Source organism: Crinia signifera, chromosome 4 (assembly GCF_055691185.1).
Source record: "Crinia signifera chromosome 4, ASM5569118v1, whole genome shotgun sequence".
NCBI classification, from domain to species: domain Eukaryota; kingdom Metazoa; phylum Chordata; class Amphibia; order Anura; family Myobatrachidae; genus Crinia; species Crinia signifera.
Window position 1 is genome coordinate 174,114,225 of NC_139220.1, and position 13,955 is coordinate 174,128,179.

A 13,955-nucleotide genomic window follows, 5' to 3' on the forward strand; every position below is an offset into this window, starting at 1 on the left:
TATGTTCAACATGAAAATAAGGGAACTGGCTCCCACAGGACATAAAATACACGCATGTATGTCCAATCTTTCGTCAGTCACTGCTACAACTCAGTAGGAGACCATTTTCTAGAGTTTTGAAAGAGTGAGTGAGCCACTGATCCCGAAAAGGTGAACAGTCATTCATTAACTTTGATTTTTTTGTTGAATATGGCCCACCCACCCGTCCAATTGTGCTTAGCAAGTCAAGTAGAGGGGGAATCTCGCGAGAGCAACTGACCTCTCGCGAGATTTCATGCTTCATTATTTTGAAATAAACCCTTTTTTCAAAGTGAGCCGATGATCAGTCTAAAAGATCCGGATTTGTATAGTGGCTTAGCAGGGATAATAAATAAATAATTGTCTTTCCCATAAGCTTACCATTATTTCACAGCCTTGCCACCCTTCTATACAGCATTACAGAAGGGTAGGTCCAGGCTAGAAGTAATGTGCACCTACACAGATTGAAGGTAGCTATTTTGTGCCTCATTAATTGCAGGGTTTCTTAAAAACTGCATAGGCTGCACTGCTATTAAACATAGGTTCAACCTATTAAACTGGGCTCTCCAAGGTGGGTAGGTGACAAACATATTGTGAAATGAAATCACCTCCATAGAAAGTCAAATGAAATTGAAAATACCTAGCCTAAAATACCAATAAATTAACCTTTAAAATGTACTTCCCAAAGGTTTTTACCAAAATGCATTACTTTTCTCAAACTACAATGTCTACTAATTCTAATGCTGGTTAAACAGAATGCTAGTGTACTAGCAAGGAAGTATTTGTGAACCTAACTGGAAGCATAACATAGAAAGGGACCAGGCCAAATTACATTTACATTATGGCAGTTCCATTTAAAATCAGTATGTATGTCAGTTATTAATGTCCCAGATATCAGAAGGATAGAAATAAAACTCCATACCACACCACCTCCGAAAGATCGATCCCAGTTGCCGATTAATGTATTGGCCACCATGAGTGGAATGGTATCTGGGTGAGACCAGCCAACCGCTTCAACAGAGATGGCAATGTGAGCTAGAGGCATTTTATCATCACGGACACGAATCTACAGAAAAAGACAAATAATTGATTCTTCTTTATAATGATTTCCACCGTGGAGCTTGTCTATGGAAAAATAATGGTACTTGTGTATTTGCAGGGCCCCCACTACGCTATTTGCTTAGTGGGCTATTCTGCGTAGTGAAATCGCATTGCATGGCACTTTCTCGTGCCATGAGATTAATGCGATGAGATCTCACTAGTTAATTTATTCACTGCACCCTGACCGCATATGCAATGAATTACAAAAAGTATTACAATATATACTGAACAGCACTGTGTATACTACAATATCTACAGAACAAGACTGGATATACCACAATATATACTAAACAGCACTAGATATACTGCAATATATACACAATACAGCACTGGATATACTATTTTTATCGCGTGCGATGCCATGCAATGGGATTTTGGTCACCTCCACTATCCATGCCAGCCCGAAGCGTGGCAAGCGCAGCGCGCCCCGCGAGGGGCCGCGTTACGTATCCTCCTGACCTTTTCATACCCCCACTATCCACGTCGGTGTGGAGTTGATTTTATAAAGTGTGGCGAGCGCAGCGAGCCCGAAGCGTGGCGAGCACAGTGAGCCCCAAAAGGGGACATGGAATACATGTAAAGTAATCCGCGTCTGCTGGCCACACTTTATAAAATAAACTCCACGCCGACGTGGATAGTGGGGGTACGAAAAGGTCGGGAGGACGCGTAACGCGTGTGCTCGCCATGCTTCGGGCTGGCGTGGACATTCACACCTGCCATATCATACATATTAACTAGTGAAATCGCATCGCACAAAAAAACGGGACATGCGATGCGATTTCACTACGCTAGCGTACGTATGCTAATTGGGCGCCCTGCAAATACACAAATTCCAAAATAATTATAGGACTGATGCTTACCTCACTACCTGCAAAGGTACATGCAGGAAGAGTCTCTCCATCATATATCGCAGGCAAATTACCAAAGTGATGCTTTGCTAAATGATGCAATTCCTCATGTGACACACCTGAAAATTGAAAATCAACATTTACAGACATGCATGTTGACAGTTTATTTTATACACTGCATGACTACTACTGGGCTGTCACATCACAGGGATGGGATTTACTTTCATACAAATCCTTTTACTTATGATGACAGAAGCTGCAGATGAGAATATGTACTAAAACTTTTCACCCTTACCACCAGCAGCAGCAAGAACTATTCTAGGTCCTTTATAGTGTGATGTGATGTATTCAACCAAGTCATTGCGGTTTATGGATCTACAATTGGAACAGATATTATTAGATTAAGCACAATTAGAGAAGTGCACATCAATATACTACGCCAGGGAAATTCTCCTACTTGATATTTTCGGTAGGTCCCAGGATGGTCCTGCCTAACGCAGTACTGTGGTAGGCAGTAGCATGCAGATAATCAAAGACAACCTCCTGTAGATTGGTCTCCACTTCCTGCATCTCCCGCAGGATGACTCCCCGTTCACGTTCAATCTCAGCTTCTCCCAAGGTGCTGTTCTGTATAATGTCTGCAAGGATCTCTACAGCTGCAATTACATTTTAAATAATTAAATTATGTTTTAAGAAACTTAAAAAGACATTGCTTTAAAAGGCTCTTTAATAATAATAATAATAATAATAATAATAATAATTAATTTATTTTAAAGCAAATAACCTTCCTTTAAAAAAGTCCATTCATGTCAATGGGTGTTCATCGCATAAATGAAATAGAACGGTTTTATAGATTTGCTGTATTTTTTGTGGTACAGCTGGCCGCCTGCTCCTTCCGGGTCCGTGTCCCCTTGAACGGCTCACCTACGCTTCGGGCTCGGTGGCTCGCCACACTTTATAAAATCAACTCCACGCCAAGGGGACGCGAAACTGGAAGGAGCAGACGGCCAGCTACCACCGTGAAACTACAGAAGTAACTTTTTTCTTATTTATTTCAATAGTGTTGAATGGAACTGAAAAAGCATTGTTTTTCCCCACATCAGTAGAGTTCCTCTCTATTGATGGGTGTTCAAAGCAGCGTATTGAGTAAAAGCTTGTGCAGGTAAGGAGAGCCCTGGTCACTTCAGTGTTTTACTGCTGATTCCTATTTTCTCATGGGAGCCAAATAATGATTGTATCCTCATTTTGCTAATTAAGATTCGGAATACAAATAATTGTATTGCAAACAAAACAAGGGCTTGAGGAGAGATTATGTTAGACTTTATATTAAAAAATGTCAGTTTGTTTTATTTCTACAATGTTGCTATAAGGAGAAGGGGTCTTGAGAAACCTTTATGCTGGAATCAATAAGGTGGGGCAAGACTATGGGCACTCAAATTCTGCAGTCAGATGAGACTGTCAAGAAAAGTGCGTGTTATCTATAAGGATTACTATGTTAAAGCCTTGTAATCCCACAGGCATTAGGAATCCATACATTTTTAGAGCTCAGCTGAGGTCTGTTTTAAAGACAATGGCGGAGGGCAGAAACAGTGGACCAATAGCTCACAAGCATTATTTAAGAAGAGAAAAAAGGAACAACTTCGCTGTTAGAAAGAAAAGTACAAAAAAACAGAGGTTAGAAGGTGTTTTTTCAACTGGGTATTGGTGTCAGAGTGAATACAAAAAAAAATGTAAATAAATTATGACAATGTCAGATGTAGTGGGTTGAAAGGTTGAAGTGCAGGAGGGAGCTGAAATACCAGAAAGCCTAGTAGCCCAGCCATGTGTTAATATGGCCCTGTGGGGTGGGTGCCACACTTAGGTTTTAGTCTCAAAGCAATGACATTGGTAAAGGTACTTAATGCTTTCTTTCTTTTTTGTATCAACAACATAAAAAAGGACAATATTGCAAAAATACAATATCATCTCATTTGAATCAGACACACATATATATATATATATATATATATATATATATATATATATATATATATATATATATATATATATATATCAGAACATTTGGTAAAAATGATTTTTAGACAAAAATAGCAGTTAGTAAAGACAATTAGGTATATTTAATACCCTATGGTGAGCTGTGATGGCAAACAGTGTCGATAGCTCGTGGGTCAGTATTCAACTATATGCAGCAGTCTCGCTCCATTAGCTGTGAACCTTGCCGTTCGAGGAATCTTCACTGACCTCTGACGGAGAGGATTCTCCAGGAACACAAACTAGGGCGAGTAGCCGGCGAGGGGGTTTCTGCAGCGAGGATGGCTTGTTTTCTGCAATCCTCGCCGAAAACAAGCTACCCTCGCTGGTGCCATTGACTACCGCGCACTTTGTATGTTGGTCACTAAACAATGTATCACCAAACTGGTCTTGTACCTCTCGGCAGATCTTTGGAGAAGGCCTTCGCATAATACACAGTCTGCTCTCGTGATGTATATGCATTCAAGTGAGCACCCATGTTTTCAATTTCAAGCTCCAGGTCAAGCTGGGATCGTTTTTTTGTTCCCTACAACAACAATGAACAATTAACATACGAACAGGACAATTTTTCTTTTGGAATACACACAATAAAAAAAACAGATAATATACTGTCCTCAGTGTAAAGTCTACATTGCTTTTAGATATCGTCAGAATCATCTATTACATGCAAAAATCCTGAAACTGGATCAATTTAATCTTATGTGATAAAGTATCAATGTGCAATGTCATTATTATAGGAAAACAGGACTTTTGGTAAACATTCCATCTCCCAGGGTTCAACACTGCTACCATGGAGTTTTGTTGAGGGTTCAAGAGCTAAAACATTACCTTTCTTGACAACAGTGCCAAACCTTCAAAACCTGTATCACCAGATCATTCCTTGCAAACAAAAAGCACAATATAAAAAACATACAGCTGAACACTGAACATAAGGTGACATGCACAGTGTCCATTCTTGTGGCCTGATCCACACTCCTGTTGCCAATTTATATAGCCCAACACACCCTGGAGCACACTTCTCCAACTCAGGGACTAAGTGGAAGCATAATGGTCCTACCTATTTGTTCTGCACATTTCAACATGGGAATGTGAAAAACCGCATAATTGTTAAAAATAAGATAAACGGCAAACAGTGCTGCTAAAGGCAGCAGCACAAACTCCAACCAAAGTCCTTCAGCACATAACTTGAACTGGTAAGATAGGGACTTATGAGGGGAGGGAATGGGATCATTCGTCAGACTGCATTTAGGTCTACAGTCATTAGGTCGACCCCACTAGGTCGACTGGCAGGAAGGTCGACCTGACTTAAGGTCGACATGGGCCAAGGTCGACATGACTTAAGGTCGAATTTGCATAAAGGTCGACATGAAGGTCGACTGGTCATAAGGTCGACATGGGTTTTTCACTGTTTTTTTATCCGAATGTCGACACAGTCGACATGGACACAGTTGGCAATGAGAATCGGACCCTCGCATCGCTCGCTTTATTCTCCCACCACGCCCTAGTAGATGGTAGGGCATGAAATACCGCCTGTCGGCACATGTCGGCTCAAAAAACAGTGAAAAACCCATGTCGACCTTATGACCAGTCGACCTTCCTCATGTCGACCTTTATGCAAATTCGACCTTAAGTCATGTCGACCTTGGCCCATGTCGACCTTAAGTCAGGTCGACCTTCCTGCCAGTCGACCTAGTGGGGTCGACCTAATGACTGTAGACCTAAGTTCATTCTAATAGATGACCGCATCCGAGGGGAGGCGCTGCAATCTTCATGGAAGTTTATTACATCTAGAACTTCAAGCATAGCGGTGGAAGGGTGATGACGTGGGGTTGTTTTACAGATACAAGAACTAAACAACAGCAAAAATAAAAATAAAAGCACAGATCTGGTAACCAGTTCCAATAGCAGCTGCCAAAATAAGGGATACTCCAGCCCTTTTGTTCACAAACCAAAAAACACAACAGAGGCAGCGCTACGGGAGCTGTATATAAAATGTATTCTTATATAAAATTAAAATGTATTCTTCTTATATAAAATTGTGAGAATACTCACATTTAATTATACAATTATTATAATCACAACAATAACCGTCTGGTAAAAATAAAAATAACTACATGTACAACAATATCAATAGCAATTTAATTCTCTGTGAGGACTGGTTTTTAAAGGCAAACGTTCGTAATCACAGTCTCTGTAACATTTGGTCAGAGACTTTCATAATGTGGACTTAAAACGATGTTAGTAGCTCACAACCATTATTGCATTTTTGGATTGTTAATCAAGCAGCAGTTAGATGGTCAAGCACAGTCCACTCACAACTGTTAGTAAAGTATGCATGCAATGTTATTATTTTATATGAAATGCAGTATTGCAGTAAATGAATCATAGAACACCTTTTTAATCCTGCATTTTGGATAACATAACAACACTGCATGCATGCTGTACTAACAGTTGTGAGAGGACTGTGCTTGACCATCCAACTGCTGCTTAATTAACAACTCAAAAATGCAATAATGGTTGTGAGCTACTAATATTGTTTTAAGTCCACATTATGAAAAGCCTCTGACCAAGTGATACAGACAGATTACTAACATTTGACTTTAAAAAAAGGGATTTTTGTAAGAACTTACCGTTCGAATCCCTTTCTCTGATATGGTCCTGGTGACACAGCTTCACATTGGGATGTAGGAGGGTCCGCAGGAGCCAGGCACCTATCCTAAAGCTTTTGGAGGGTAGGCTCCTCCCCTACTGCATCCCAGATTCCTCAGTTCAATCTTTCAAAGCCACTGGAATACATTAACTCAGTACAAACAACTGCACATATTATATGCACAATTTTAAATTTAACTTTTCAACCAATTATAACATGAATCATCATGAACACTGGCATACTTACTGAGCGTAAGGGAGGGATCGCTGTGTCACCAGGACCATATCAGAGAAAGGGATTCGAACGGTAAGTTCTTACAAAAATCCCTTTTTCTCTTTCAATGGTCCTGGTGACACAGCTTCACATTGGGACGTTCCAGAGCCGGTCCTTTTGGGTGGGTACGCTCAGGTCTGCAGTATTCATCACTGCTCGCCCGAATGATGCGTCCACCGACGCGAACTCATGGAACCTATCGAATTTGGCAAAATTATGAACAGATGACCAAGTGGCAGCGCTGCAAACCTGCTCAGCTGTTGCCCCATGTCGAACCGCCCAAGAGGTGGCAACCGACCTGGTGGTATGCGCATTAATCCTGGCCGGTACAGGCCTACCAACTTTAGTATATGCAAACGCAATAACAGAGCGCAACCACCTAGCAATGGTCTGCTTAGAAGCAGGCCAACTAAGTTTGTGTATGTCATACAAAACCAGTAAAGTATCAGTCTTTCTGACACTCTTAACTCTGTCCACATAAACGCGCAAGACGCGCACAACATCCAAATTCCTCAATTTGTCCCTTTTCCTAACAACCCTCTGGGGGTTGAAACACAGGCAGAACAATCTCCTGATTTAGAAGAAAAGCAGAGACTACTTTTGGTAAAAATCTAGGGTTACTGTCCGAAAGGCAGCCCTATCATCATGACATATAAGGGAGGAAGACTTGTAGAACAAAGCAATCAACTCCGATATTTTTTTTTTTTTTCTTTTTTTTCTTCTGACGCCACCGCCAACAAACAAACATACCAGCTTCCCTGAAAGGAAACTAAGGTCAACCGACCTTAACGGCTCAAAAGGCGCCTCTTTAAGGTACTCCAGAGCCAGAGATAATTCCCCTGGCGCTACTGGTTGGTTGTAGGGAGGTTTCAATAGATAAACCCCCTGCAGGAAGGTCTGTACTTCTGGTTCTAACGCAATCCTTCTTTGGAAAGAAAAATTGACACGGTCGAGATATGTACTCTGAGTGACTGAAGGCCTAACCCAGAGGAAAGGCCCTCCTGTAAAAAACTCCAACAATTTAGCCATTTTAAATCTCGATGTGCGTGACCTCTGTCTTACACACCACCAAATATAGGTCTTCCAGGCCCCAAAATAATTTACAGAAGACACTGACTTTCTGGCTATCCTCATTGCGTTAACCACCGCCTCTGAGAATCCTATATTCCTCAAAATGGCGTTTTCAACAGCCAGACCGTCAAAATTAATCGAGCTGAATCCAGCTGGTTGAACGGTCCTTATTTTAGAAGGTCTGACCTCAGAGGTAGACGCCACGAGTCCACAGAGAATCTCTGAAGCCTCGAGTACCAGGATCTCCCTGGCCAATCTGGGGCCACTAAAATTACTGGAATTGTCTGGGCCTGTATTGTTTTCAACACTCCTGCCAGCATTGGAACTGGCGGAAAATCATAAAGAAGATTCCCCTCCCAGGGGATAGTCATGGCATCCACTGCTTCTGCCAGTGAATCCCACGTCCTGTCATAAAACCTGGGTACCTGATGGTTGAACCTGTATGCCCTCAGGTCCCTATCCGGGGTTTCCCCCTTATTGTAATCTAGTGGAAAACTTGTGGATTTAGCCTCCATTTTCCTTCCATCAGTTTCTCCCTGCTCAGGAAGTCGGCCTCTATATTCTCCACTCCTGGTATGAATATTGCTGATAATGCTAGAACATTCTGTTCCGCCCACAAGAAGATACGGGACACCTCCCACATGGCCAGATTGCTGTGTGTGCCTCCCTGGTGATTCAGATACGCCACAGCTGTGACGTTGTCGGTCTGAATGCCTAAAAGGGAGCTCTTGTAATCTTTTCTCCCGCCAGAGAAAACCTCTTCCACACAGCCCTCAGTTTCACGATGTTGATCAGTAAGGCAGACTGTAAAGTATCAGTCTTTCTGCTCTAAAGTCCACCAGCCCTGCAGACGCAGGTCCACGACTACTGCCCCTCAGCCTCTGAGACTGGCGTCGGTAGTGACTACCAACCAGCTCCAGGACTGCAGGGACCGACCCCCCCGACGGGAATCCACCTCCATCCACCATTTTAGGAAGGATCGAGTTTCTGAAAACAACACCATTTGTTCTGACCTCATGGTCTGAGTGTTCCCTGACCAGCCTGTCAGAAAGTTCCACAGGGACACTCTAGAGTGGAACCTGGCGAACTGTAACGTCTCGAAAGACGCCACCATCTTCCCCAGCAGTTTGAGGCACCTCCATACTGCTGTGCTCTGAGACCCTAGGATCTCCTGTACCAAGGCAGCCAGATCCCTGACCTATGCCTCTGGTAGAAACACCCAATGCAACTGGGTATCCAAACCAATCCCCAAGAATTGGAGTCTCTGTGACGGCATCGACCCAGGGATTTGAACCTGTGAATGGTGCAGATGGTGCTTTTGTTGCTAAGCCGGAGCACTGCTGATTGAGCCATTTGGCTCTCCGATTGAGACTTTTGTAAATTTAAAAGCCAGCCGTGAATCTGCAAAACCTGATGGTTTCTGCCAAGTGACTCTTCACTTGTCTGCTGACTCCGCTTTAAACCGCAGGTCGTCCAAAAATGGAATAACCATGATTTCCCTCAGTCGAAGCACACCCTTGACGCTGTGGCCCGACCGAAAGGCAACGCCTGTAATTACAGGAGAAGGTCTCCTATTGCACACCCCAATAGTGTCTGATGTTCCGGGTGGATAGGAACCTGCAAGTATGCGTCCTGGACCTTCATGGACGCTAAAAATTCTCCCTGGTCCCGGCTTAGCAGCACAGACCGTAGAGACTCTATTTTGAAATGGTCTACCCACAACTGACTATTAATGCCTTTAAGTTTAAAATCAGCTGAGAGACCCGTCTGGTTTGGGCACCAAAAAAACAGAGTGAAATAAAAGCCTTTTTTTCCCTCCGCTCTGGGGACCGGGACTACCACACCCTTCTCTAAAAGAGAATGAGCCGCTCCCAAGAGAGCTGTACGGAGCCGAGCCTCCTTTGGTAGTGATGAAGGAATGAACCTTCTCGGTGGAAGAACTTTGAAGGGAATCTTTTAACCCTGGGTTATATTTCTAACCCAAGCGTTCCGGTCTAACAGTGCCCCTGCGTCTATGAACAGTGACAGACGTCCCCCCTCCTTAAACACCGCCGGGCAAAACCCCTGGCAGTATGCGGAGGATTTATCCTCTCCTTTGGTTTCTTATAAAAAGAACCAAATTTTGACTTTGGGGCCTTGCCCCTGGAGGACTGAGACTATCCCTTAAAAGACGGTCCTCAAAAATACGCACCTCCTCTAGGGGAGGGCCGAAAGAATGGCCTGAAAGCAGAAAAACTTGATGCCTGCTTGGCTGCAGGGGTAGGCAGGAAAGTGCTTTTTTCCACCTGTGTCCTGCTTATTAATCTCTTCCAGTTGTAAACCAATAACAGCTTTCCTTTAAAAGCTAATGCCTCTAAGCCTTTTTAGACTTGTTATCTGCCTTCCAAACTATAAGCCAGAGTACTCTCCTGGCATTCACAGACACTGAGGAAACTCTGGCAGCCATTTTGAGAGCTTCCTGCTCAGCCTGAATCACATTTCTGCAGCAGCATTAGACCTCTCTGCATAGTAACAACACACAAAAAACAGTATGTCAACTAGAGCAAAGGTCACTGACCCACCAATCCTGGCCTTAGAGACCCAGACTGAAGCCAATCAGAGGACTTGCTTGCTTGAAGGCTTGCACTGGTAGCACAGTGGCTTTTGACAAGTATACCACAGAAGCCTCTACCACTGGAACATTTTCCCAGAGGTCTGCATGATCCTCAGGCATAGGATACAGGCTTAACCATCTATTAGGCATCTAAAGCCTTTTGTCAGGGGTTTTCCAATAAATCTTGTAAACCCTTGTCTGCAGAGAAATATCATTTCCCTCACGCTGTCTCTTAAAAACAACCTTAGCAGGAGTTTTTTTACTTCACAGACACATTCAATGCCTGTTTACAGCAGTAATCAAATCCTCCACCCCTGAGGGTGAGGACTCTTCAGAAACATCACCCTGAACCCAGGGTATGTCTGTGTACTCTCCCTCCTCATCAGCAGCTAATAATGGCACTGAATAAGACCTTTTAGGGGTCCCCCCAGAATAACCATAAAGCTTGTCAAACAAGTAAATTTAAACCTGCTGATTCCCATAGCAGTATCCTGCATGACTTGTATAAGTCAGGATCTGTCTGGGTCCGAGGCAAAGAGCTGGACGGACTGCTGAGAGAATGGCCCTGGTCTAGGGAAATTACCAGCCATCACTCTGCCTGTCCAGTAATGCACCAAAGCATTTTCAGACCTGTCTCAGGGGCTTAGCCCTCGCAAGGTCCGATGCACTACCCTCTGGGGTTCACTCCCCATGGGTTTCACAGCAGCGCAACAAATACAAAAGCCCCCCTTAGGGACAAATTTCAGTGTACAACCACTGCAAGCGCTCAATGCATTAAAGGCTCCCTCCCCCAAGACCACAGGCTGTTGCTCAGACATGATGTTCTCAATAACACAGTCACAGCATTAAATGTACATACATTATATACAGTGTACTCAGTCACTTAGCTTTCTGTAGTCTTCAGAATGGGGAAAGCGATGCCCAGGAAATCCAATCACTCTGTCAGGATCTGTAAGCCAGCTCAGCTCCGCTGCAAGCGTTCTGAATGGCGCCAAAACAGAGTGAGGGAAGGGACCAAGTCCCTGCTGCTGCGGGGTCTGTGACTTTTGGCGCCAACTACCCCCAGACAGCCGCTCCCATTGTAGGATCTCCTCGTTCCAGTATCTCCCCCTCAGCTGGGGACCACTCGGAACATGCCTGTAACAACACTGCTGTCCTCTCATATCAGGAGCTCAGTGTGTAAGCTCCGCAGAAAATGGCCGCCGCCATCACGGAGCGCCTGTCCCCCATGATCCCCACCTAGCGTGAAGCCGGTTTCAGAGCGCTCCGGAGCCCAGGCAGCTTCTTAAAAGAAGCTGTAAGCGCTGCACAGGGAGGCCAGACAGCGTCTCCCTCGTGCACAGTGAGCTGACAGGACTCGTTTCTGTCAGCTCCTGCTGCGCTAGCAGTGTGAGGATTCACTAGTAAGAATCCTCACACTGTGCCTACCTAGCTAGTGTAGAAGTTAATAAAATAATAAAAACCCTAACTAACTCTACTCCTTCGGCTGCTCCAGCAGCCCTTTAGAATAGCACCCACTCCAGTGGGCACCTAACACGAACTGAGGAATCTGGGATGCAGTAGGGGAGGAGCCTACCCTCCAAAAGCTTTAGGATAGGTGCCTGGCTCCTGCGGACCCTCCTACATCCCAATGTGAAGCTGTGTCACCAGGACCATTGAAAGAGAAAAACAGTCCTTGCAGAGATTTAAATTACTATTAATGTTGTTGTACATGTACTTATTTTTACCGGCCGGTTATTGTTATTATTGTGATTCCAATTATTTTATAAGTAAATGTGAGTATTCTCACAATTATTTTTATATAGGCAAACGTTATATTCAGCTTCTGTAGCGCTGCGTATGTTTTTTGGTACATTAACTAAATGTCAGGCTATTGTGGAAGCCACCAGGAATGCAACTTGTTACAAGAGGAAAATGTCTGGCTATCTGTGTATCGACATAAACCTTGGCAACTTTGGAATATGCAACCGAACAATGATCCTAATCACACCAGTAAGTCTACAAACAAATGTCAAAGTTCAGACCTTGATCCCACTAAGATCCTGTGGCAGGAGATTAAGAAACAGAGGTAAACTATTCAATGGAAAAATACTCCACAGACTAGATGCCATTTCACACATACTGTATAACAACTACCAGACAACTATTTTAAAAACATACATGTTACACATACATGCCATATGTCGTCCGCTGAGGGCTCGCATATGCGCACTGAGAACCGTGCGCATGCACGGTCTTCTGATTATCAGCAGGATTGCGAATTTGCAGCCCTGCAAATGGGTCTGAATCAGGCCCTTATTGAGTATGTGTGTGGCTAGGAATAACTGAATCCTAGGAGAGGATAGTCAAACAAGAAATATCAGACAACACAAATCCACTAAATGTAGGGTATCCATAGCCAACACCGAATACTGAGTGCAGCTTGTCCTTAGCTGATAAAGGACATAGCAAGAGGTAAATAATTCCACTGGCTACTCTTGGGTGCCCATGTAAGATGGACATTGTACAGATTTATCAAGTACAGCTATTCAGAAGAACCTATCCCACAAAGCAAGGTGGCACAGCTACATTGCCTAAGCCATAGAGTCCAAAAAAATACAGCAGACCGTCTCACTTCAATAAGGGAAAAAAAACATTACAGTAGGAGGGCTCCCAAAACTGTGAGTACTCACATTTCTGTAGATAAAAACCAACAAAAGACGGTTGTATTTCTATTGCTGTAATATCCAATTACAGCTGCTGCCACTGGACAATCAGGAGTCTCCAATACATTCACAGAGGCTCCTTTCTAGTCCTAACCAGAAAATGGATGAACGCCCATTTCTGTTCTTTGAAACTAAAATGTGTATTCCAATTTATTAATATACACCATATTGTTTAACCTTATTGGAGATACTGCTGTTGTCCCCTGTACTACTTCCACTTTCTTTTAACCATTTCAGTGCTAGAAATATTATGAAACGTGCACCTTTTGGGATATTGGGAAAGACCAATCCATTACATAAATTCTTTTCAATTTTCCACTTTCTCTAAGATTTCCCTTTTTTACCTTGGCTTGCTTTTTTTTCTCTCTCTCTGATTAAAAATACATATCTTTCAATCCTATGTATCTGATTTACACATTGTATAACATCATTTTTCCCAAACAATGAATGTTGGCAATCTATATAATATTTTCCAATAAATCATGCATAATTTAAAGAACACAAACACTACTTAGGGCTGTGGTTCCTAAACTCAATCTTCAAGCCATCATAACTGTCAGTTTTAAGGCCATTTGTCTCCAGAGAACAGATGACTTAATGAGTACATAAGTAAATGTGATTTCATTATCTATGCTCAACCATGGATATCCTTAAAATCTCGACTA

General features: G+C 43.1%; 1 protein-coding gene across 1 annotated transcript in view; it reads right to left on the reverse strand.

The window, feature by feature from the left end:
• The window catches only part of PMPCB (peptidase, mitochondrial processing subunit beta), a 35,193-nt gene that overhangs the window by 13,407 nt on the left and 7,831 nt on the right, over positions 1 to 13,955 (reverse strand). The window contains exons 4-8 of the mRNA XM_083183028.1: positions 4,395 to 4,524; positions 2,425 to 2,623; positions 2,263 to 2,342; positions 1,980 to 2,086; positions 941 to 1,084 (exon numbers count right to left, since the gene is read on the reverse strand). Of these exons, the coding sequence (XP_083039154.1) occupies positions 941 to 1,084; positions 1,980 to 2,086; positions 2,263 to 2,342; positions 2,425 to 2,623; positions 4,395 to 4,524 (660 nt within the window). The remainder of the gene's footprint in view (positions 1 to 940; positions 1,085 to 1,979; positions 2,087 to 2,262; positions 2,343 to 2,424; positions 2,624 to 4,394; positions 4,525 to 13,955) is intronic.